The following is a 25,796-nucleotide window of genomic DNA, read 5'->3' on the forward strand; positions in this document are numbered from 1 at the left end:
CCCCACAAAGCCTTGCAAGATTAGCCTTCCAGGGACGCCTGGGTGGCTCAGCAGTTGAGCGCCTGTCTTCGGTTCAGGTTGTGATCCTGCGATCTCAGGATCCGGGATCGAGTCCCGCATCAGGCTCCCTGCATGGAGCCTGCTTCTCCCTCTGCCTATGTGTCTGCCTCTGTCTCTCACTCTGTCTTTCATGAATAAATACATGTTTAAAAAAAAAGAAAAAAAGATTAGCCTTCCAGATGTGCAGTGTACCTACCTGTGAAGGGATGTGTCCACAGACACCAGTTGGACGGCCTCTCTCACCAGGGCAGGAAGAGGAGTTTGGGCACTAGAGATAACCATCAGAGACAAAATGTGGACAGTGGCCTCACTCTCATCCCTCAATGCTCTAGCTCTGTCCAATTTTTCATACTAGCGAAGGTAGGAACAGAAATTGGGGGTCTAGAGTCCCTAGAGCCACTGCCCCAGAGGTAAAACCTTCTCCAAGATCCAGCCTACCAACTTTGTACCTGAAGGAATTCATTGTACCTACCTCCAACATTGAATAGCTCGTTGCCCAGTTTATCTCCTTGACTGTACATTTATCACTATTGGAAAGAGCATATTTATGTGTAGGCCTGCTCTACCTGATTAGAATATATGTGCTATGGAAGCTCAGAACTTGTCTTGCTGTGTGACAGGATCCTAGGCTCAAGTACATAAAAATCCAGTAAATGTTTTTGAGTAAGTGGCAATGGAAAGGAGTACAAAGCACCCCTGCTCTCTGATACTCCCACAAGGATTGTGACAACTGCTTGGTACCAGGGGTGGGCAGATACTCTCAAAAGTACTGCCCATCTCCTTAGGTGTGTGTGGGGAGGAGCCCTAGAGCAGGACAACCAGGATAACCTAGGAGTCGGAGAATCCCTTGGTTCCACCAAGATTGTTACCCCCCTTTCTAGAAATCCCCCACTTTTCCACTTCTAAGTAGCTAGAGCAGAACTTACCGGATATAGTGTGCAGGTCTCAGGAAAGCACAGGAGGAGTAGGAAGGCTATGAACTCCTTGGCCAAAGGTTCTAAGAAGCTAAGCTCCTTCAGGTCTAAGCAGCAGCTGGAAAACTGCCATCTGGACCTGGGGCTGGAAACTGGGAAGGCAACATCTGTACCAAAGACCCAAAATATGGCTCACCTGGCCATCTCTATTAAGGGACCTAGAAAGCCTTGTAGGTAAGTACTACTGGTTAATTTTCCTCCCAATTAAAGGGCCTTAGACTAGACCCTACAACTAAGATCTGATTCAGGCCAATCAGTCTCTTTGTCTGGTCTTAACTCTTCAGCCCTCATTCTACTTCACCTTTGATGCACTCTAACCCCACCCATGTGTGGCCCAACTGCCACCAGAGCAATCCTTTTGTTCCCCCTTTCCCCAAAAAACCCAAACAGCTCAGAAGTGCATCAATCGACCTTTAATGTCCAAAAGAGGCATGGATGCAGAGCATAGGAGATGTGGTGGGGTCTGAGCCCCTGCTCCAGAAACGAGGGAGAGATGAACACAAACCAGACATTTCCAACTGGCCACACAAGTCTGGGAAGGCAGGGGGAAACACGGATTTGGACATCCATAAAAAAATAAAACCTAAAACCAAGCACTCAATCTTGTGCCCACTGAAGGGTTTGATATAGGGAACTCATTCACCATCCCAGTACCCACCCTCCCCTGTCAGCATCAAAGAGAAAGCTCGGCACACACTAAAGGCTTGGGGAGGGGACATTCTCCTGCCTCCCCAGGCCCCAAGGATGGACTCAGGGGGGAAAAAAGAAAAGAATGAATGAGCTGGATCCCAACCACCCCCCTCCCAGAGTGCCAACCGTACAGATGAGTTTTAAATGCGATTTACAAGAATCAGCAGCTCAGTTGGCAATGACTCCCCCGCCCCCCCATCCCTGTTTGACCAACAGACAAGATTTCCCCCTGCACTCTCCTTGGAATCTCCTCCCACTAGGGGCCCTGCTCCATCTCCTGATACCTGGGGCTCCACCACTGCAAGACTAATCCCTTCTGAAGTTCCCCCAAAGGTCCTTGCAGCCCTCTATCACTTCCATCCCCACCTCCCACAAGAGGCTGCAACCACCCACAAAGTCACTTTCCCCCACAAAGTCACCCCAAAGTCACTGAGATTCAGTTCCAGGGTAGATGGCATCATGGCCATCTCCTCATGGGCTATCCTCCTAAAGCCTCTGGGAAGCAGACAGCCATAGGCCAAGTAGTGTCTGGGCCAGATGGCCTAAGGGGCTTGACCACTGTCTTCACCCCCAAAGCAGATACCCCCAGAGGTTTTTAACATAAAGGCCCAATTAGAACTAACCGTGTAGGCTACCTACGCATACACCCTAGAGATTCCACACTGTCCTGCCCCTCCCTCCCCTCTACCCCAAACCAAGACACACACATACATACACACAGATATACAGAGGAGAATCAAGGGAGACATTGATTTGGTTTGATTGCTAAGACTTAACTAAGGAACTACAGTCACCAGAAATTCCCTTGCCAGCCAACTAACAGGGGCTGCTTTAAGAGAACTCCAGAGGAATGAGAAAACCGAGGGCTAAGCAGGGAGCAGACAGAAGGAGAGAAGAATGAATAGAGAAAAATCAAGCTAATCCTACCCCCAACATCCTCCTAGCATGAGCTCTGGCAGGAAGAATAAAAGAAGGTAATCCACAAAGACACAGCCCTTACTTAGAAACTCTTCTGACAAAGACAGCAAGACAAGTCTGCTCCCCACTCCCACACACCACAGACAAACACGTCTCAGGGCCCCTTAAAGAATCCACCCCCCACCCCACCCTACCCTCTGCCCCAAGCCGTGGAATCACAGTTCAGTGGAATATTCTCCCTGGTACTAGATCAATCCCCCACCCTCCTTCCTATCCCTCTCTCCTTGCCAACCCTTATGCTGTCCCCTGGAGCCTCCCTGGACCTCCCAAAGCAGCACCCACCACCAGGAGGAGGCGGCTGCACAGTTTGAGTTCCGCCTCCAGAAACCGATTTCTCTCCCCTAGCCCTCCCGTCTTTCAGGCTTCGTTGAGGGCTTTTTATTATATGTAGGGAGAGAAAGAGAAGAGGGAGGGGTGGGAGAGATTTCCTAGTGCAATACAACGAAAGAAAAAAATTTTAAAGTCTTGAAAAATAAACATAAAGCAGCCTTCTTCCCCAGGCAACTAAACAGAAAGAAGTTTGGTTTTGTTTACTGCGACATACACATGAAATCGAGTATACAGTCCATGCAGTAGCACAGCCATTGGAGAGGACATCCTGATGCTGGCCCCAGTGCAAAACAGTCCCAGCAACGCCGCCTGCCATCGCTGCCGCCGCCACTGACACCTTCACTGTGGCCACCTAGCCTGACTTGAAGAGGAGGATTGCAACTTGACCCAAGTAAAAATAGATGAAGTGCTTTGTCTCATGTGTAACATAGCTGCCAAAATTTCGGCCCACGATACAATGCCAGGTAGGGTTGTATTTCTTGTCAAATTCCTAAAACAAGAACAAAAGGGAGAGAAGAAAGGTGATTAGGACAGCTGGAAGATGAGAAATCAGAATAGGAATCTGATTAATTTAGTTATTATTCTCCCCCTCCCCCTCTAGCCCATGGCCTCAGCTCCCCAAACCTCAGGAGCTCAGGTTAAGGCTAGCTAGGACACTCCTTCCTTCATTAATAATGAACACTGCAAAGGCTCCATTATTTCTCTCTGCCACTTTACACCCCGATCATCTCTCTTCCTCCTCCTCCTAGCTATCCTGACTGCACAGCCTACCCTGTGATTCTTTAGCAAAGAGTTGGGGAAGCCAGGGGCAGAAGAGACCACTCCAGAGTCACACAGCATGAGGAAAGCAGAGGAGGATCAAGCCTCCCTGACTTGCCACCTGCTATCTCCCACATTACTAAACCCGCATTTTCAAATGCCAAAACCAAGACACTGGAGCCAAATGTCAGGAGTACCAGGAAACAGTTCTTTGTAAGTCAACGTTAAAGGCATTCCTGTGTGCCAGGCACTGTGTGGGCTGTAAGAAGCAGAACAAGGACATCAGCCATGAGATCAGGGTAATTCCCTCACTTCTCTCAGGAGCACAAGTTCAGCATCAAAGCAACCTAGGAATCCTTGTGACTTAATCAGACAGGCAGTTCCCTGTCACTCCATGGATGCAGCAGGAAACAGATGGCTCAGCAGATGCACCCTGCCATGCAACAGCCCTCCACCATGGACCCAGCAAAGCTGCCAACCCTGGGACTGTCCCCCAGGTGCTCAACATACAACTTGTTTGGCCTCCTCACAAACCCTACACCAAGGAACTCCAAGAAATATTAGGGAGCAGTGGAAAGGGGATGGGTCATCAAATCCAGCCTTAATGTTGACTCTCAAGACTCTGTATAATATAGGAGGGCCACAGTCACTTCCCTGGGTCTCATTTTCCCCATCAGCAAAACAAAGAAGCTTGAACAGATACAATCTAAAGATTCTTCGGAGAGTCCATGATTCCAAATACTCTCCCTGTACAGGACAGATAAGGCCATCAATTAGGAAGGAGCCGGCACCCCCAGCATCCTTATGGGCTCTGCACCCACTGATTCCTTATTCAGAAAGTCTCTCAGGACTCCAGAGTTTCCTTTTCTCATCCCACCCTGCCTAAGTAGGAAAACAGAAGTCTGTAAAACTTAAGGATGCCCTACCACCTCCATGGACCATAATACCACTAACATTTAGGCTTCCCTTTGGGATAGAGCTAAAAACATCAAAGACTGGAATTATGCCACTAGTAGACATGAATTTTGACTGGGAATCAGAGGCCCTGGGTACCACTTCCCATTTCTAGCTCAGCTGCTTCCTCACTGTGTAAACCATATTCATTCACCCATTCACTCAGGAATTTTTCAGGGATTAAACCTATTACCCCAATATTGCTCATCCAGTTTAAGCAAATTATATATTCCAGCCTACCCTTTTCTTAAGAAGGTGGGGAGGAGATGATGCAAGAGCTGAGTCTTTTTTTTTTTTTTAAGAGAAAGAAAAGGAAACCTCCTGCATGATAAGGGTTATAATGGGGATATTCCACTTTAAATGATGCAGTTCCCTGAAAAATTTGTATATAATCTTATATTATCTGTTCAAATATCCCTAATCTACATTTTGAATAGTTCTGAATTGAGCCAGTTATATTTGTTCCTAAACTTCTCTCCCCAATGCCTTAGAGTCACATAATTATCTGTAAACATACATACACACAAGCACACCTGAACTGAGTTCCTATTAAGAACTCCTAAGATGAATGCTTTGGCAAGAATCACTCCCTAATTTGTCTGCTTTGCAAGCTCCTGGCTTTTGTTTGCATGGGATATACCCGCTTTCCTAAATTCCCAGTTTAAGCCTCCCTGAGGGCACAGCTCAGATGCCCATCCCTACCCCTGACCAAAAGCCACAGCTCTCTTGGTGCACCTTCTTGATATAAGCAGCAATGTCCTTCTCTATGTTGTACTTCTCCATAGCCTGCGTGGCGCAGTCAACGGCATCCTGTTGCATGTCCTCAGACATGTCTGCGTTCTTGATCACTGCCTTCCGGTCAGACATCGTGACACTGCAGAAGAAGCAGAGAGGTGAAGCTGACACCCCCAATGCTCTAAGAAATGAACATTAACAGCTGAGTGTGGAGCCTCAGTGGGAGAGCTGAAAACAGAAGGTGAGGGCAATAGAAAACAAAGACGTGAGGCATTATTAGGAGGGGGAGGTTTTTAAGCTTTTAGCTGAGACCTGGTCCCCAAAATCTGGGAAATACAAGATGGATGGGGAAAAAAAGCATAAAGAGCCATCAACTTTCTTTTATCATTTATGAGGTTTCTCCAACTCTAAATTTATCTATTTCTGATATTTTGAATAGCACCAATTGCCAAAATATTACAATACATCACCTACTAGTTGTGCCTTTGGGCAAGTTACTTAACCTTTGTGCTTTTATACCATCATCTTAAAATGGAGACTTTGCCCTACTGAGGGCAAAGCAGGTGGCATTAACACCTGAACACAATAAGCCCTTGATTTAATGACCATTATTGCATCATTGGTATCACAGTGGAAAGAAGATGGACTAGGAATCAGGAGGCCTGACTTCTGGTCCTGACTATGAACTCTCGCAGTCTTGGACAAGACACTCAGCCTTACTGCATTCATTACTTCCATTTTAGCAACAAGGCTAGCTCTCTTTCAGGGGTTGTTTGTTATAAGATTAATTAAGGTTATATGAGAACATCTGCAAACAAGGACAGTCTACGCTGGAGTCTGCTGGCCAGATTCAGCCCTCCACCTGTTTCTGCAAAATAAAGTTTTATAGGAACAGGCTACAGTGGCAGAGTTGAGTAGTTGCAAGAGAATGCATGGCCCATAAAGCCTAAAATATTTACTATCTGGCCTTGCACAGAAAAAGGTTACCCATGCCCAATGGTGACAGAGATAACAAAAGGTGAGGAATTACTATTTTAAGAGCCCTGTTTCATATCCCGGCTATCTAAGCCACGGCATTCATCCTACAGTAAACAGAATTCTGGGGAAGATCTTGCATGGTCCATCCATACCTGGGATGACAGGGATCCCAAGAAGGCTGGTCAGAACCTACTGAGCAGTCTATAGCTTCCAAGTGCTTTGCAAGAACAGAAAAGACAAGCTACAAAAACCAATCCTCTGTCCTTGATCACAGTCCCATAACACAGATCCCCCACATACTCCCCCCCCCCAAAGACTCTGTCACCCAGCCCAGGGGGCAGATGTCGTCATTCCAGTCCTGTCTGATATTAAGGCTACAAAAGGCCTGCCTGCTTAAGGAGAGATTCCCGGTATCATTCCAGGCCACTCTGATCTCTTGAGTCCACACTAGCCGGTGGGCTGAGTGAACCGAAAGGGAAAGCAGAACTCATGATTACTCCTTTAGCCTGCACCAGATGCAAAGAAAGCATACGTGCCAGCTGCCAGCCACACAGCCCTTGACCGCACCCAAGGCACCTCAAACTAAGCAGGGCTGGTTCTATTTCAGCATCCTCTGACCTCACAACCCTGAAAGGAAAAGTCAGGGCTTCAAGGAGTATGTGAGCACCACCTGGTGCTGAAGAAAGGTCAGGAGAACCTTGTTGTTCAAGGCCTCACTAGCTACATGACCTTGGGCAAAGCAACATCTTCATTTTAAGAATGTCAAGTTGAAATAAGATAAATGAGGCAACTTCAATGAGTTTGAGCAGATATATAATCAGCAAGCAATGTTCTGATTATAAAACTCTATATTTGACGAAAACTAGTGTCACCTGGTGGCCTATTCCAGGTTATCACTCAGAAGGGGGCACTGTTTACAAACGCAAGGGTGGGGGTGGGGCCTGGTTAGAGACAGTGAAGTTAAAGCTGAAATTGGCATCGGTTTTCCCAGCAAGCTCACCTGCTCCACTGCCTTATCCCCGAAGTCCAAGGGAACAACTTTGTCACAGTAATTAAAAGCCACCTTACTCTCTACTAGGAGAGCGCCTGCGGTTACATAACGCTGGTCTTGTGACTACAATGCTACGATTCTTTACCCCAGGCCCCCCAGGCGTCCGAGAAGTGAGGCCTAGCCCCAATCTGCCCTGTCCAAGGTGCCAGTGAGAAAGAGATAGGGAGGTGCCCCGTCTACCCCCTCCCTCCTGAGAAAAAAAAAGACCTGGGCCTCCAAAGAGAAGGATGACCAGAAGGCCCCAGGCCAGCTGCCTCAATTAAAAGGCAGGGGCTCCTTGGAAAAGCCAAGAGGGCACTCCAGGACAGCTCCCCTTCCTTCCCTGATCCCGGATTTGGGGACAGAAAAGGCCAAGCCTCAGAGACCTGGACCATCCTCCCCAGCCCCCAACACACACAAACGCTGGTATTTCCTCCCTTGAGATCTCCAAGGGGGCTTATCCCTCCACCATGCCAACCTCCAGAGAGAGCTGCGGCCCCCAAAGAACGGCACCTTGGGGGCATGAGAAAGCATCCTCCCCCCACCTCCGCTCCGGCCGGTCAGCCGCCCTCCCCCGCCTGGCCTGGAGCAGCGCCGGAGTGACTGGGCGTCCTCGCTGCAGGAAGGACGCCCCAGAGGGTGGCGGCGGCAGGAGGCGCCGCGTCACGCCCGAGCCCTCTCCACCCCCTCTCCCTCGGCCCCAAACACCAGAGGAGGCCTCCACGCAGCGCAGGGAGACTCCCGGGACGGGGAGCCGTACCTCCGCAGCCCGGGGCCTCCGGCCGCGCCCGGGGGTCGCGAGGGCACAGGGTGGCGCAGCCCAGGAAGGTGGGGCCCCGAGGGGCGTCACGCAGAAGCCAGCCCCGCTCCGGGCACCGGGGCTGGGCCCCGCGCGTGGCGCCGCACGCGATCGGCGCGGGCCGCCGCCCCGGGGACGCCCCCACCCACCGCTCACCTTCACGGAGACTAGTCCGCGCGGGGCCCCGGGGGAGCAGCGATGGCCTGAGGCAGGGCGCGGGCAGGGGCGGTGTCCCCTCGGCTTCTCCTGCAGCAGCAGCCGCCGCCGCCGCGGTCTCCGGCTCCCGCAGCCCCGGGCCGATGGCTTGCCGCTGCCGTCCGCCCTTCGAGCTTCCCCGGCCGCCCGCGCTCCGCCTCGCGCCCGCCGGCCCGCCCGCCTGCTCCTCGCTGTCGCCTCGCAGCTCCGCTCCGCTCTGCCGCTGAGCACGGCCGACGCGCGGCCCCCCCTGAAATAGCGCCCCGCCCCCGCCCCCCCGCCGCGCGCGCTGCCGTCCGCGCTCCCCATTGGCTGCGCCCGCCCGGCCCCGCACTGCGGGCTTCTCCCCGCGCCGCTCTCGCCCCACATCTTGTTTCCTCCCACAATGCCTCGGGGCGGAGGGAGGGGGGGAGCTGAAAAGGGTGGGGGGAGGGAGCTGTGGCCTTAAGGAGAGAAAGGAGACGAAGAATGCAGACCCCTCCACCTCGGGCTAGGAGGCCAGGCCTAAAAAGGAATAAAGAGGCGAGGCTTAAAGAGAGGGAGGGGGTTAAAGACCCCAGTCCCTAGAAGAATAAACGGAGAGAGAGGGATGGAGATTAAGGACCCAGGGAACAGATGGGGAAGGGGTAGAGATCCTAACCTGAGGAGGAGGGAGGGGAGGGAGGTGAAGTCATCAGCCTCAGAGGAAAAGACAGGACCCCCCCCTCCCCCCAGATCTGTAGGAAGGAACAGCCCGCTGCGGAGAGGTAAAGGCACAAACAGCCCCAGGGCTCCCCTCCCCTTACGTTCGGGAGAAGTCCCTTCCCCACGCAGCTCTGCCTTTGTTCCGAGTCTCAAGGCCACAGGACCTCAACTCCCAGCTGGAGCCCCAGCTGCTGTTTATCACCAGGAGCAAGATGGAGGCAGACCCAAGGCACAGTTGGGAGAGGGGAGGTTGGTCGTTGGCACGCAGGCTCCTGGGGTAGAGGCGACAGAGAGCCGTTTCTGGCCGGTCAAGACCGGAGGGGGAGTGCCTAGAACCCCGGAGAGGTGCGAACCAGAGTCGGGCAGAGCTGTGGGGAGCCTGAAAGCTCAGCCCTTCCGTAGTCCTCACCTTACCGAGGAGAGAACCAAAGCACAGAGAGGGCAGGCCTGGTCCTGGGTTCGAGGCTGAAAAGTGGTGCTTGGAGGCAGCGGCCCCCGCGGTGGCCCAGGAGGCTCTCTGTGGCAGTGTGTGTGATGCCTGTGCACGTAGGGGAGTGCCGGCCCTCCACTCTACCCCACCCACCCCCTGAGAACAGGAAATGTCTGCCTTTTTTTCTTCCCTTCGGTTTCACAAAGGAAGTGTCTACCTAAAGGGGTGGTGAGAATCTTTATAGGGAGCCATGCAATTGGGCCACAACAGTGAGGATTAAGAAGCTCCCCTTCTCATCGGTTTCCCCTTACTGGCCCAAACCTTGGTCAGGAAGTCGGACTTGCCCTGGCGGTGGTACCCATAATTTAATATTCATTATGTGTCAGGGGAAGCCTGGAAAATCATGCCCTCCTACTTCTGCTTTCCACAGCTCTGTCATTTCCCAGCCTCAGCGGGCATTTCAGAGAAATAGGCAAGGCCTGATGTATCCCTTCACACTTAGGGTATTCTGATGTCAGCCACAGTGTGAATGAATGGGGGGCGGGGCACTTGTGGGCAGAGACGAGGGGATGAAGGAGGACACTATCACCTCAAGGCTTGTGGAGAGCTGATTTCATGGATTACTGGGAAGAGAAGTCGTACCCTCTTTCTCCAATGGTCATTAGCTTCCAGCCCCTTCTATGGCCTGAAGGTCAGAACTGCCATGTATGATTGTGCAGGTTGTTCACTACACAATGACATCCAGCCCAAAGAGCAACCAGGGGCTAAAATAAAGCCTGCACACTACTTGCTAAGTTGTGTGCCCTGGTACAGGCCAGTGCTCACCCATAAGATGCATACTTTCTTCAAGTGTGCATAAAAGTGACTGAACTAGTGGTGGCGCTTCCAAGGCCATACTGCCAACATATAAATCGGCTCTGGGATATTGGGAAGACTTACTAATAGCATGGTTTATAGATAATAATTCATATTTATAAAGTCCTCTGTGTCAGGCTCCCGTCTAAATGTTTTAGATGTATTGTTGCATTTAAATCTGGAACAATTGCAGCAAATGGGTATTACCATCTTCCTGTACAGATTTGGAAACTACCTCTTAGAGAAGTTCAGTAACACGCTCAAGATTACCCAGTTTTTGTCAGAGCAGGATTTAGCCCCAGGCTGTCTGTTCCCAGGACCTATTCTCTAAGCCATTCCACTATCCTGCCTTCTAACAGAGAAAAGAAAAAAAGTGTAGACCGGGGGTTTGGCTCTCTATCTGAATTATACCAGCATTTCGTAAACGTATCTGACTCTGAAGTTCCCTCCCCTTTTTAAAGATTTCATTTATTTGAGAGAGAGTGAATGAGAGCACAAGCAAGGGGAGGGCCAGAGGGAGAGAGACAAGCAGGCTTCCAGCTGAGCAGGGAGTCCAATGCAGGACTCCATCCCAGAACTCCGGGATCATGACCTGACCCAAGGCAGATGCTTAACCCACTGAGCCACCCAGGCACCCCAAAGCCTTTTTTTATCCAAACATTTATTAACATCTCAGGGAACTACTATTCAATAGGATACAGTTTGAGAAACGTGTGCTATACTAATTACTGCTATTTACGTAAAATGCTTATTGTTTAATTACCATGCAATGTTAGTAACAATAGTAATTAATATGTCGGCTTAACTTGGTGGACCTTTTTATTTGATGCCACTACAAATTCATGATTGCCCAGTTATCTGTTGTTGCCCAGATGGCAGAACCATGTCTTCAGATTTATAAATCAGAAAGGACTTTCGTTCTTGTCTTATCGGTGGGCCCCATACCCTCTGCCTCCTTCTTTAACCTAACAGTTCTCCAGGGCATTGTGCTTTGGTCACTGTCCAACTTTACTTTTATTCACGTTCATGGTTTTTTACCATAATTCAGTCCTGGTGGCCCCCCTAAATCTCAGACCTCTCTACTGTGAGTATTCCACAGGCTTCTCCGACTCTTCACATACACACATATAAAGTCTGGTCATTAGAAGCACTAGCCCTGGAGCCAGAATGTCTGGATTCAAAGCTCTTGTCACCTCTCTACCAGCTGTGCAGAACTGGTCAAGCTATTCATCATCTCAAAATTTCATTTTCCTCATCTATAAATCAAGAATAATATCTATTTCATAGTTATGAGAAAATGCATTAAAAACTCAGCATTAAAAAAAAAAACCTCTTGGCATGATGCCTCATCCATAAATGTGATTAATAAATGTTAGCCATCATCATTTCTCTTCCAGACTTGTTTCCCTTCCCTGTATTTCTTACCTCGGTTCGTGGCCCCATTATCCACCCAGGGACCAAGTCAGGAACCTGCGAACCCTCTTGCCCACCATGTGTCTATCATCACTCAGCTCTTAGTTATTTCTACAGCCCCCATTCCCTTTCACTGTGAATACCCTGCATGGGGAACTCATCTCTTCTAGTTGGTTCCCTGCCTGCAATCCCAGTACTTCCTCCCCAATCCACACTGAACTGATCCATCTAAAATGCAAATCTCCCAGGCACTTCCCTCTTCCCTACTCAGAAAAACAAAACAAAACAATACAAAAACTGTTCTTTCCCATAACTTCCCTCCCCCATCTCACCCTCTACATCCCCCCACCTCCTCCTTATCTCTCCACACTTCCCAGCTCCCTCTTTGTGCTCTAGTAATGTGGGCTACTGCCTATGAATTTCCCCCACACCCAGATTCCACACCTTTGTTCATGTGGTTCCTTTGCCTGTGAGGCTTGTGGTTTTCTTTGCTGGCTAATGCCTTGGTTTGAGTGTCCTCTGTCAAGCCTTCCCAAATCTCAGGTGTTTATCACTAACCACATTCTATTAAACTTGTAAGGCTTAAGTTTGTCTGTAGTTCTTTGCAGGCAGAGGTTACGTCTTATTTATATGTGGGCTGTAGAACCTAGCATAGTTCTTAGAACATGGGAAGTTCTCTGTAAGTATTAGTTAAATTAATTATGCTGATTAGGGTAGGACCTGTGGGATTCCCACAGTGGAGAGGTCAGGACTTAGGGGACCATCAGTCTACATGGTGATAACAACCATGAATGTGAATGAAACTACTACATGGCTGAAAACTATGGGTTCAAAAGACCCTTCATCCCCTCCTCCATCCAAAGAACCATATTAGGGCTCTTCTCTTTTACTAGAACTGGCAACACATGCTATTTACACTGGAGCCTTCCCACTCAGAGCAAGTTGCTGGCTGAGGTAAATCATAGTCCATGCTGGGGAACACCCAGGCCTGACTCTTGGATGGATTTTTCTCCTTATACTCCCTGCCAGGTAGTTGGCTGATATCCTGACCCTTACAGGTAGACAGTCAAAGACTCTCCACCCCAGGTGACTGGGTCACCCAGAAGAAAGAGAGGATGGCATTGACTGGGTCACCCAGAAGAAAGAGAGGATGGCATTGACAAAAGTCATTTCACTAAGCCCTTCAGCTGTTGACTTGCTTCAAAGACTCCAGAAGGATGGAGAAGAGTAGTTACATACATATACCCTGACACTTAGTACAGTGTAAACCCTAGTGCCAGTCCCCTCTGCCAAGTCCCCGGGGGAGGGGGGAACCTAAGGAAGAAAGTAATGTGATAAGAACTAGTGGAATCTGCCCTAATTCCTCACTGATTTCTTGAGTGGCCTCATAAAATATACTTCCCTAGGCAACTAGTTACCACACCCTAATTATCACCTTTCCTACTTCCCAAGTCTCCTGAAAACTGGAGGAACCAGCCATGGTCAACAATATGCTGACAACTAGTGAGATGAGCACTGGTCTGGGAGTCAGAGAATTCCTGAACCAATTTGGCCATAGTCAAATAATTTCGTTCCTTAGAATCTAGATTTCTTTATCTAGAAAAAGTAGGACTGAATAATCTATAAGGTCTGTCAGCCCCTAAATCTATGATTTTCTGATTCCAATACCCTATCACAAAGTATATCTTACCTGGGGTCAGAGAAATTTCTCTACATGTAGCCAAGCTTAAATACCTCTTTTCTGATCCTTCTCTCTGATCCACTTAGAATTCGGAGAGCATTTCTCTACCCTCCCATCACTCAACACAGCTGGGATATCATTCTGTTCAGTTGTGTATTCTCTCAAATTGCCTTGACATAGTTAAGATTCAATGAATGTTTGAGCTTCAATTAAAACATGAAAGCAAGTGGTCATCAAGAAAGAACCGAAGAAAAGATGTTCCAAAGCGGTTTCCAGATCATGACTCCTCCTAATTTAGGAGTCCTCCTCTCCTTTGTTATCTGCACAATCCTGAGGAACCCTGCCCCTGCCATGGGAGAACCAAGACAATAATATGGAATTTGTCGGTACTTGTTCAAAAGATCAGGCTAAGGTTCTTGTGTGCAGGTAACACCTGAAGAAAAAAACAGGGCCAACAGAGCCACCATCACCCCCAACCCCAGACTCCAGGGAGCAGGAACTATGGAATGGTTTCCTCAGGGCAGCCCAATGGCACAAATCACTGGCATTTTCCTTAAGTCACCCAACTGTCAATTCAAATTCCCAAACAAGGGCACTGGTCTGGGAGTCAGAGCAGTGATTGGACACATTGGGTCTCAGGCCCACTTTTTGGCCATGGAAATGAAAGGCAGCCTGAGAGACCTTCTAAGATCAAAAGGGGAATATCTGACAGAAGGGAAACCTACATGAAGTTACAAGAAGCAAGAGAGTGGGTGCTGGGCAGGCAGAAACACAGATGTCTACTCTTGGAGAGCCTCCAGAGTGGGAGGCGAGATTATTTATGAGGGAGATCCTTGTCCCCACTGTCATAAAAACAAACACTAAGCTCTCTCACCCTCAGTCCCACAGAGTGAGATGGGGGATGGTGAGTGGGGTCCTAAAAAATGAGGTCTGTACAACTTTGCCCTCCTCTCTGAGAACAATTTCGAAGGAAAACTTTGCCTTGTTAGGCATATCACAGTATATTCCAGTTGATAAAAACATGAAAAAAGGGATCCCTGGGTGGCGCAGCGGTTTGGCGCCTGCCTTTGGCCCAGGGCGCGATCCTGGAGACCCGGGATCGAATCCCACATCGGGCTCCCGGTGCATGGAGCCTGCTTCTCCCTCCGCCTGTGTCTCTGCCTCTCTCTCTCTCTCTCTGTGACTATCATAAATAAATAAAAAAAAAAAAAAAAAAAAACATGAAAAAAAATCTCATTAGGAAACGGAGGTACACCTTACATTGTAATGTAATAAGTTAGTTCTGTTTTTTACATATATAGCCTCTTTATTGAGATACAGTTCAATTCACATACCATAAAACTCACCTTTCCAAAGTGCGTGATTCACTGGTTTTTCACTTTCACAAGCCTGTGCAACCATCACCACTATCTAACTTTAGAACATGTTCACCACTCCAGTACAGAAACTCTGTACTCCTTGAAAGTCACTCATCTGGGCAGCCCGGGTGGCTCAGCGGTTTAGTGCCACCTTTGGCTCAGGGCGTGATCCTGGAGTCCGGGGATCGAGTCCCGTGTCGGGCTCCCTGCATGGAGCCTGCTGCTCCCTTTGCCTGTGTCTCTGCCTCTCTCTCTGTGTGTGTCTCTCATGAATAAATAAATAAAATTTTTTAAAAAGTCACTCATCCATTTTCCCTTCCAGTTTCCACTAATCTACTTTCCATTTCTATAGATCTGCCTATTGTGGACATTTTCTATAAATTGAGTCATAGAACATATGGTCTTCTGTGACTATCTTTGTTCAATTAGTATACTGTTTTCCAGATTCATCCATGTTATAGCACGGATCTGTACTTCATTTCTTTTTATGACTGGTTAATATGCCGCCATATAATCATACCACATTTTGTTCATCCATTCATCAGTGGAGGGGCATTGAGTTATTTCCACTTTTTTAGCTGTTATGGATAATACCTCTATAAGTATTCATACACAAGTTTCTGTGTAGATATATGCCTTCAGTTCCCTTGGATATACATCCGAGTGTGGAATTACTGGGTTTTGTAATAACTCTATGCTCAACCTTTGGAGGAGCAGTCAGACTATTTTCCAAAAAGCTACATCATTTTACATTCCTAAGCATGTGAGGGTTGCAACTTCTCCACATTCTCACCAACACCTGTTATTGTCTTTTATATTACAGCCATCCTAGTAGGTATGAAACTATACCTGACTGTAGCTTTCATTTGTGTTTCCTCGGTGGTTAATGACCTTGGGCATCTTTTCATGTAATTGGCAGTGTGTATCTTTTCCTTTGGAGAAATGTCTGTTCAGATCCTTTCTCCATTTTTAAATTAGGTCATCTTTTTATTATTGAGTTGTAAGAGTCCTTTATATACTCTAGATACTAGGCCCTCACCAGAGATATGGCTTACAAACATTTTCTCCCATTCTATGGATTGTATTTTCATTTTCTTAATGGTGACCTTTGAAGCCCAACAGTTTTTAATTTTTTTAAAAGGTTTTACCTATTTATTCATGAGACACAAAGAGAGAGAGGGGCAGAAACACAGGCAGAGGGAGAAGCAGGCTCCACAAAGGGGGCCCAATGCGAGACTCAATCCTGAGACTCCAGGACCATGCCCTGGGCCAAAGGCAGACGCTCAACTGCTGAGCCACCCAGGCATCCCAACAGTTTTTAAGACCAACTTGTCAAAATTTTTATCCCTTGTGCTTTTGATGTCATTCCGAGAAATCATTGCCTAGCCCAAGATCACAAAAATTTACTTCTTTGTTTTCTTCCAAGAGTTTTAGCTCTTTCTAAATGAACCTTTTTGAGTTAGTTTTTGTGTGTGGTGTGAGGTAGGTCTTAACTTCATTGTTTTGCTTGTGAATATCCAATTGTCCCACATCTTTATTTGAAAAAACTATTCTTTCACCTCTAAATTGTCTTGACACCCTTATGAAAGATCACCATAAATATAAGTTTCTTCTTGAACTGCCCATTCTATTCCATTGATCTGTCTATCCTTATGCCAGTACAACACTGTCATCATTACTATAGCTTAATAAGTTATGAAATCTGGAAGTGTGAGTCCTCCAAATTTGCTCTATTTTTCAAGATTCTTTGTCTATCTGAGTCCCTTGTGTTTCCATATGACTTTTAGGACCAGCTCCCCAATTTCTGTACAAAAAAAAGCCAGCTGTGGGGCACCTGGGTGGCTCAGTCAGTTAAGTGTCTGACTTCAGGGATCCCTGGGTGGCGCGGCGGTTTGGCGCCTGCCTTTGGCCCAGGGCGCGATCCTGGAGACCCGGGATCGAATCCCACGTCGGGCTCCCAGTGCATGGAGCCTGCTTCTCCCTCTGCCTGTGTCTCTGCCTCTCTCTCTCTCTCTCTGTGACTATCATAAATAAATAAAAATTTAAAAAAAAAAAAAAAGTGTCTGACTTCAGCTCAGGCCATGATCATAATCTCAGAGTTCTGGGGTCAAGCCCTTTGATGGGCTCCATACTCAGCAGAGAGTCCCTTACCCTCCCCCTTTGCCCCTCCCTCTACTTGTGCATTCTTGTTCTCTCTCAAATAAATAAAATCTTAAAGAAAAAAAAAGTATGGAACCTGAAAATATCCTGAATAGCCAAAGTAATGTTGAAAAGAAAAGAGCCTAGGTGACTCAGTCAGTTAAGCATCTGCCTTCAGCTCAGGTCATGATCCCAGGGTCCTGGGATTTAGCCCCACATCAGGCTCCCTGCTCAGTAGGGATCCTGCTTCTCCCTCTCCTCCTACTTGTGCTCCCTCTTACTATCTCTGTTGTTATCTCTGTCTCTCTCAAATAAATAAATAAAACCTTAAAAAAAAAAAGAAAGAGAAACAAAGCTAGAAACATCACAATTCTGGACTTCAAGCTGTATTGCAAGGTTGTAATCATCAAGGCAGTATAGAACTGCCACAAAAACAGACACATAGATCAATGGAACAGAATAGAGAACCCAGAAATGGACCTTCAGCTCTATGGTCAACTAATCTTCAACAAAGCAGAAAAGAATATCCAGTGTAAAAAAGACAATCTCTTCAACAAATAGTGCTGGGAAAACTGGACAGCCCCATGCATAAGAATGAAATGACCACTTTTTTACACCATACACAAAAATAAATTCAAAATGGATGAAAAACCTAAATGTGAGACAGGAAACCATAAAATCCTAGAGAACACAAGCAGCAACCTCTTTGACCTTGGCCATAGCAACTTCTTGCTAGACATATTTCCAAAGGCAAGGGAAACAAAACCAAAACTGAACTATTAGGACTTCATCAGAATAAAAAGCATTTAGCCATTTTCACAGCAAAGCAAACAATCAACAAACTAAGAAGTAACGTATGAAATGTGAGAGGATATTCATAAGCGACATATCAGATAAAGGACTACTATCCAAAATCTATAAAGAACTTATCAAACTCAACACCCCCCCCCAAAAAAAAATCCAGTCAAGAAACAGGCTGAAGACATGAACAGACATTTCTCCAAAGAAAACATACAAATGGCTAACAGACACATAAAAAAATGCTCAACATCACTCAGCATCAGGGAAATACAAATCAAAACCACAATGAGCCAAATCTCCCACCAGTCAGAATGGCTAAAATTAACAACTCAGGAAACAACAGATGGTGGCAAGGATGTGGAGAAAGGGGAAACCTCTTACACTGTTGGTGGGAATGCAAACTGGTACAGCCACTCTGGAAAACAGTATGGAGTTTCCTCAAAAAGTTAAAAATAGAACTACCCTACAATCCAGCAATTGCGCTACTAGGTATTTATCCAAAGGATAAAAATAGTGATTTGAAGGGGCACGTGTACCCCAAAGTTTATAGCAGCAATGTCTACAATAGCCAAAATATGGAAAGAGCCCAGATGTCCATCAACAGATGAATGGATAAAGAAAGTACGGTATATGCATACAATGGAGTATTACTCAGCCGTCAAAAGAATGAAGTCTTGCCGATTGTAACATGGATGGAACTAGAGGGTATTATATAAGTGAAATAAGTCAGTCAGAGAAAGACAAATACCATATGATTTCACTCATATATGGAATTTAAGAAACAAAACAGATGAACATAGGGGAAGGGAAGGGAAAATAAAATAAGATGAAAACGGAGAGGGAGACAAAACCACAAGTGATTTTTAACTGTAGGAAACAGTGTTGCTAGAGGGGAGAGGGGTGGGGGGATAGGGTAATTGGGTGATGGGCATTAAGAAGGGCACTTGATGTCATGAGTACTGGGTTGTTTTTTGTTTTTTGTTTTTTAAGATTTTACTTGACAGAGAAAGAATGTACAAGTAGGCAGTGTGGCAGGCAGAGGGAGAAGAAGAAGTGCCAGGTTCCCTACTGAGCAGAGAGCCCAACTCAGGGCTCCATCCCAGGACCCCAGGATCATGACCTGATGCAAAGGCAGATGTTTAACCCACTGAGCCACCAGGCCCCCGCTGAGCACTGGGTGTTATATGCAACTGATGAATCACTGAATTCTACCCCTGAAACTAATAATACACAATATATTAACTAAACTGAATTTCTTTTTCTTAACATTTAACATATTCTATTTTCTTTTAATTCCAATGTAGTTAGCATACAGTATTACATTAGTTTCAGGTGTACAATATAATAGTTCAACACTTCCATCTATCACCAAGTGCTCATCATAGTGTGCTCCTTAATCCCCATCACCTATTTCAACCATCCACCTGCCCCACCTCCCCACTGGTTACAAGTTTATTCTCTATAGGGAAGAGTCTGTTTCTTGGTCTGTCTCTCTTTTTTCCCTTTGCTCAATTTTTTGTTTCTTAAATTCCACATATGAGTGAAATCATATGGTACCTGTCCTTCTCTGACTTATTTCACTCAGCATTATACTCTCTAGCTCGTTCCATGTCATTGCAAATGGCAAGATTTCACTCCTTATGGCTGAACAACATTCCATTGTATAAACATATATTCTTTATCCATTCATCTATCAATGGACACCTGGCCTGCTTCCATAATTTGGCTATTGTTAATAATACTGCTGTAAACATTGGGGTGAATATACCCCTTTGAATTAGTGTTTTTATATTTTTATAAAAATTTTATTTATTTTAAAGGGAGAGAGCACAAGTAACTAAATTGATTTTAAATAAAAAAATTTGGGGATCCCTGGGTGGCGCAGCGGTTTGGCGCCTGCCTTTGGCCCAGGGCGCGATCCTGGAGACCCGGGATCGAATCCCACGTCGGGCTCCCGGTGCATGGAGCCTGCTTCTCCCTCTGCCTGTGTCTCTGGCTCTGTCTCTGCCTGTGTCTCTGGCTCTGTCTCTCCTTCTATCTCTCAAGAATAAATAAATAAAATCTTAAAAAAATAAAAAATAAAAAATAAAAAAATAAAAAAAAAATAAAAAAATTTTTTAAAGCTAGCTGTATTTTTATTGTTATCTTAACAACATTAAGATAATTAAGATAATATTAACATGTTCTGATCCACAAACATGGGATTTCTTTCCATTTATTTAGGTCTTCTTTAATTTCTTCTAATAATGTGTTATAATTTTCAGTCTACATATCTTTCAGCACATATCTTTCTTTTGGTAAATATATTCCCAAGTATTTCATTCTTTTAAAAATATTATTGTAAAAAAAATAAAATAAAAAAATGAAAATATTATTGTAAATTGAATTGTTTTCTTTATTTCATATTCAGATTGTTCATTGCTAGTATATAGAAATATAATTGATTTTTGTATATTATATTTTGTCTTCTGCAACCTTGCTGACCCCATTCATTAATCTCTAATAGTTCAGAATTTTCTCTCTACAAGATCAAATCACATATGAACAGATAATTTTACTTCCTCCTGGGTAATTGTGGTGTCTTTTATTCTGTTTTCTTGCCTAATTGTCCTTGCTAGAACCTTCAGCATACTGTTGAATAGAATTGATGAGAGACATCCTTTTCTTGTTTTACCCCTAATCTTAGGGGTAAAGCTTTCAGTCTTTCAACACTAAATTCAATGCTAGAAGTGAGTTTTTGTAGATGCTCTTTATCAAGTTGAGGAAGTTCAGGGGCACCTAGGTGGCTCAGTGATTTAGTGTCTGTGGGCTCAGGTCCTCAGGTCGTGATTCCAGGGTCCTGAAATGGAGTCCTGCATCCCGCTCCCTGCGGAGAGCCTGATTGTCCCTCTGCCTGTGTCTCCCCTTCTCTGTGTCTCTCATGAATAAATAAAATCTTTAAAAAAACAAGCTGAGGAAGTTCACTTATGTTCATTCCTAGTTTGTTGAATGTTTTTGTCATGAGAGGGTGTTGGACTTCTTCAAATACTTGTTCTGCATCTATTGAGCTGATCATGTGGTTTTGTTCCTTTATTCTACTAATATGGTGCATTACATTGGTTTTCAAGTATTAAACCAATCTTGCATTCCTGGAATAAATACCATTTGGATATATATAATCCTTTTTATATGTTGCTAGGTTTGTTCCACTAGCATTTTGTTGAGGATGTTTGCATCTATAATCATAAGCAATATTTTTTAAAATATTTTATTTGTGAGAGAGAGAAAGCATGAGCCAGAGGGAGGGGCAGAGGGAGAAGCAACCTCCCCACTGAGCAGGGAGCCTGATGTGGGAATGGATCCCAGGATCCTGGATCATGACCTGAGCCAAAGGCAGACACTTAACTGACTGAGCTATCCAGGCACCCCCATAAGCAATATTGATATATAGTTTTCTTGTGATGTCTTTGTCTAGTTTTGGTATCTAGGTAATATTGGACTCCTTTGGAAAGTATTCCCTACTATACTATTTTTTGGGAAGAGTTAGAAGAATGGATATTATTCTTTAAACACTTGATAAACTGCAGTTAAAGCCATTTGTTAGTCTTGAAATTTTCTTTGTGGGATGTTTTAAAAATATCAAAGGAATCTAGTTTTAGGGGCACCTGGGTGACTCAGTGGTTGAGCGTCTGCCTTTGGCTCAGGTCATGATCCCGGGGTCCTGGGATCGAGTGCTGCATCAGGCTCCCTGCCGGGATCCTGCTTCTCCCTCTGCCTATATCTCTGCTTCTCTCTGTCTCTCATGAATAAATAAAATCTTAAAAAAAAAAAAAAAAAGGTATCTACTTTTAGGTTTATTCAGATTATCTTTTTCTTGAAGTAGTTTCAGTAGTTTGTCTCTTTTCTAAGAATTTGTCCATTTTATCTAGTTCTATCAGATTATCTTAATCTGATAGCATATAGTTATTCAAGATATTTCTTCATAATCTTTTTTATTTAAGATCTGTAGTAATGTCCTTTCTTGCATTCCTGATTTTAGTAAGTGAGTCTTCTCTTTTTTTCTTGGTTAATCTTGCTAGAGATTTGTCAGCTGTGTTCAAAGTACCAGCTTTTATTGCATTAATTTTTCTCTTGCTTTTCTATTAATATGGTGCTTCTCAAGCACTCAGATGATACAAGCTGCTTGGGTCAGTGGAAGTTCAGACTGGGACTATTTCTTTAAAGTATCTGGATTCAAACTCAGCTCCTTATCTATTTCCCTCTAAATCAGGAGTCTCTCTATTTCAGTGTCTCCCTCACCCCCATATCCTTGTAGTGATATGACAAAGAAGACAGAGATCACTATTACTTGGGGGCTATGAGGGACAAAATTCCATGAAATCCACAAACATTCCTTAAACATTTGTAGCAAGTTCTCTGGAAGAGGGATGGGGATGAGTATCCAGATGCAGCCTCAGACCTCCAAGCTCACAGCCTATTCACACATGTACACACATGTACACAACCAACTTGACTCCAGGCCAGACTACAATGGAGGCTGTGATTGAGAGTGAGCAAATTCCCAATGGGAGACACAGTGTTGGAGGGCAATCTATCTGGAAGAATCAGGGAACAGAGGAGTTGACATTTGAGGTAAGTCTTGAAGTATGATAGAATTTGAAGGGAAAAAAGACAAGAGAAGGAAGGAAGGACGGAAGAAAGGAAGGAAGGAAGGAAGGAAGGAAGGAAGGAAGGAAGGAAGGGAGGGAGGGAGGGAGGAAGGAAGGAAGGAAGGAAGGAAGGAAGGAAGGAAGGAAGGAAGGAAGGTTTTTGAGTCAGAGAGAAGCTTGGAACTTGGGCTGGTTTACTCAAACTCTGGTGCCATCCATACCTACAGAAGCAAGTAGAGACAGTTGCCTTTACCACTGTTGATCACACCCTCCTTGGGACTCCCTCCTCCCTAAGCTTCATGGCACAGCACTTCCTTGATTACTTCCTACCTCCCTGGCTGTTCCTTCTGAGTCTACTTAGCAGGCTCCTCCTCTTCCTCTGCCCATCCTAAGTGTTGTTGTTCCTCTGAGTTCTGTTCTAGATTCTTTTCTCTTCTCACTGGACCCCCTTCCCTTGGAGATCTTTTATGTTGCCATAGCTTCAGTGACCAAATATGGACTGGGAACTCTCAAATCTATGTGTAGCTTTCTCAGACATCTCCCTTAATTTAGGTCCATCAGATCTACCGCTCCACTTAGAACATCTCCACGTAGGTGCTATGTATTCTTTAAAATTAGGTCCAGATGTGAGTAGAAGGAAAACCCCAAGTTAAATGGCCCAAACAAAATAGGAGTTTATGCCTCTAAAAGGAGTCTGGAGATATTAAGTCCAGGCCTGGTATGGCAGCCTGCAAGTCATTTCTCTGAAATCTGTCCTTTTGTCTCTATCTCTCCACCACCATCCTCCTCCAGGTCAACTGCAACAGCTCTGTCATTCTTGCTCCTCTCATACACATTCTCTCCATCTACACTGTCCAATGTGGTAGCCACTAAACACATGGACCTACTGAGCACTCAAAATGTGCCTGGTCCAAATCGATATGCACTGTAAGTGTAAAATACACAAGGGATTTCAAAGGCTTAATATGAAAAAAATGTAAAATATCTTAAGATTTCTCTATTGACTATACGTTAAAATAGCATTTTTAAATTTTAAAATTTTCACCTATTTCTTTTTACATTTTTAATATGGCGACTAGAATTTTTTTTAAAGATTTTATTTATTTATTAGAGACAGAGAGAGAGAGAGTGAGAGAGAGGCAGAGACACAGGCAGAGGGAGAAGCAGGCTCCATGCAGGGAGCCCGACATGGGACTTGATCCCGGGTCTCCAGGATCAGGCCCTGGGCTAAAGGCGGCGCTAAACCGCTGAGCCACCCAGGCTGCCCTAGAAAATTTTAAAATACATATTGGCTCACATTTGTAGCTCTCATCACATCACCATTGAAGAGCACCACTCCACATAAAGCCAAAATGAAATCTTTTTCTAAAGCACAAATCTGAACAAGTCACACATCTTTTTAGACCCTGTCAGTGGCTTAACCATACATTGTCTTTAAAATAAAATTCATTCCACTCAGTATGGTTTCCAAGGCTTTGTGACCCAGTCCTAGCCTCATCCTCCAGCCTCATCTTTTATCACCACCCTCCTCCTCTGCTCCTTGCATGCTGCACTCCAGCCCCATGTACTTCTTTCCATTCCTTAAATGTACCAGGTGCTTTCTAGGCTCCTGGCCTTTACACCTGCTATTCCATGTCCGGAGCACTCTTTCTCCTCTTGGTTTCTTGACGTGCCACTCATCTTTCTATCCTCAGCTTAGATGTCTCTTCTCCAAGAGGCCTTCCCAGCTACACTGCCTCTCTGACCTCCCTTTACATTTCTATTTTGACCTCACTCTACCCCACCTCCAACAGCTATGCCAAATGTGTCCTTTTCCGGACTGATTATCTTGCTTGTCACCTTCACTGTGGTATCCAGAGGAAAGGCTGACCTGTGTCCAGTAGTCAGTCAACAAGTATTTGCTGAGTCAATGAATGAATCGATGAATGACACACCCCAAAGCCAGATAAAGTTCCAGAGAGCAGCACGGGACCAAATGACTTCTAAGTCTCAAAGAAATGGTCACCCAGTGACCATTAGGTTCCCAATATGGGAAATGAGGCAAAAGGAAACTTGCAAACACATTGCCCTGTCTTCCGTCCTGCTCCAAGCCAGCACTGGCTTATTTACGGAGACCCAGGCCACCACAGTCTCTTCCTCTTTCTCAGGAAGAGCAAATAGTGCTGACTTTCCTCCCAGAAAAGTTCCCTGGCATGTGCCCCAACATTTTCAGAAAGAGCCGTATTGAGGATTCTCACCAGAAATGAGCTTCCTCCTGGATGGGGGTGGGGTGGGTAGATAGGAATGGGGGAGGGAGGTGAGAAGGGTGCCGTGCCCATTTTGAGTTGCTGTCTACCTAGTACCAAGAGAATTGATGTGCATGTTGCTAATAAAGTGTGAGCCTCTCTGTGAAAATTTCCTTTGAGGAGACAGGAGATGAGGAGATGAGGAGATGAGGAGATGGGGATACAGAACCAAAGGCAGGGAAGTACTTGGAGTCACGAAGCCAGAGGAGGGATGCCTGGGTTTCCATCGCTAATTTGCTGTGTGACCCAAAACAAAGTCACATGGCCTCTCCCAGCCTAAATTCCTCTTCTATAATCAAAAGAATCAGCTTTCTGCACCGCTGGAGAGGTTGCTATAAGAATGAAAGGTGATGGGGCACCTGACTGGTTCAGTGCATAGAGCATGTGACTCTTGCTCTTAGGGTAGTGAGTTAGAGCCTTGTGTTGGGCATGGAGCCTACTTAAAAATATAAATAAATAAATAAATAAATAAATAAATAAATAAATAAATCTTTATTTAAAAAAAAAAAGAAGAATGGAAGGCAATAATGGATGTGCATGGGTTTTAAAAATACAAGTATCAAAATAAAAATATCATGCACAGGCAAGGTTTTTAGGCTGTTGCTCTGTTTGGCCAGGAGATGAACACAGAGTTATGGGAATGAGGCTGGAAATTCTGGGTAAGAACCTATCTTCTCACAACCAGGGTGAGTTTACATGAGGGTAGAGTGGGGAAACCATCCTCTCAGCCATGACACTCCCAGGAGCCTAATCTGCCTATTGTGCCTTGGACCAGAAAAGCTGAATCCTGAATAGAGCTTTGAGGAAAGTGAGCCCAGCAGGTGACTTTAAGGCCCTGAAAAAAAGACAGTCCCATCTTGGCCTCCCTCATGGCTTCTGACACATTCAGGAGAACATGGACAAACACACAAATATGCATCTTTGTAGGTGATACCCACACTCCAGGCCCTCTGTCCAGTGCCCTGAATCTCAGAGCCTCCTGTTATCCTTTTTCAACTTGGAAGGACTCTCAGTGGATTGACCCTGCCCTTTACCCTGCT

The 25,796-nt window shown here is 45.6% G+C and overlaps 1 protein-coding gene and 1 pseudogene across 2 annotated transcripts; one reads left to right on the forward strand and one right to left on the reverse strand.

Annotated features, from left to right (window-relative positions):
- Nucleotides 1-1,432: 1,432 nt before the first annotated feature.
- DYNLL2 (dynein light chain LC8-type 2) lies at nt 1,433-9,401 on the reverse strand. Of its 2 annotated transcripts, none has more exons than XM_041725140.1 (3): nt 9,268-9,401; nt 5,481-5,619; nt 1,433-3,522 (listed from the first exon to the last, which is right to left on the reverse strand). In XM_041725140.1, the coding sequence occupies exons 2-3, from the start codon at nt 5,610-5,612 to the stop codon at nt 3,385-3,387; spliced, it is 270 nt and encodes an 89-aa protein (XP_041581074.1). In that variant the 5' UTR covers nt 5,613-5,619; nt 9,268-9,401; the 3' UTR covers nt 1,433-3,384. The 2 variants fall into 2 exon arrangements, with proteins under 2 accessions (XP_041581074.1, XP_041581073.1); XM_041725139.1 differs by lacking the exon at nt 9,268-9,401 and adding an exon at nt 8,444-8,585.
- A 12,951-nt stretch (nt 9,402-22,352) lies between these two features.
- LOC121473979 overlaps nt 22,353-25,796 on the forward strand; it is a 41,714-nt pseudogene continuing 38,270 nt past the window's right edge.

This window comes from Vulpes lagopus, chromosome 12 (genome assembly GCF_018345385.1).
Source record: "Vulpes lagopus strain Blue_001 chromosome 12, ASM1834538v1, whole genome shotgun sequence".
In the NCBI taxonomy this organism is placed as follows: domain Eukaryota; kingdom Metazoa; phylum Chordata; class Mammalia; order Carnivora; family Canidae; genus Vulpes; species Vulpes lagopus.

Coding starts and splice junctions, on each gene's coding strand:
- DYNLL2 (XM_041725140.1), bottom strand. CDS start 5,612: ATGTCTGACCGGAAGGCAGTGATCAAGAACGCAGACATGTCTGAGGAC. Junction 3,523..5,480: donor TTGCTGCTTATATCAAGAAG/GTGCACCAAGAG, acceptor TTCTTGTTTTAG/GAATTTGACAAGAAATACAA.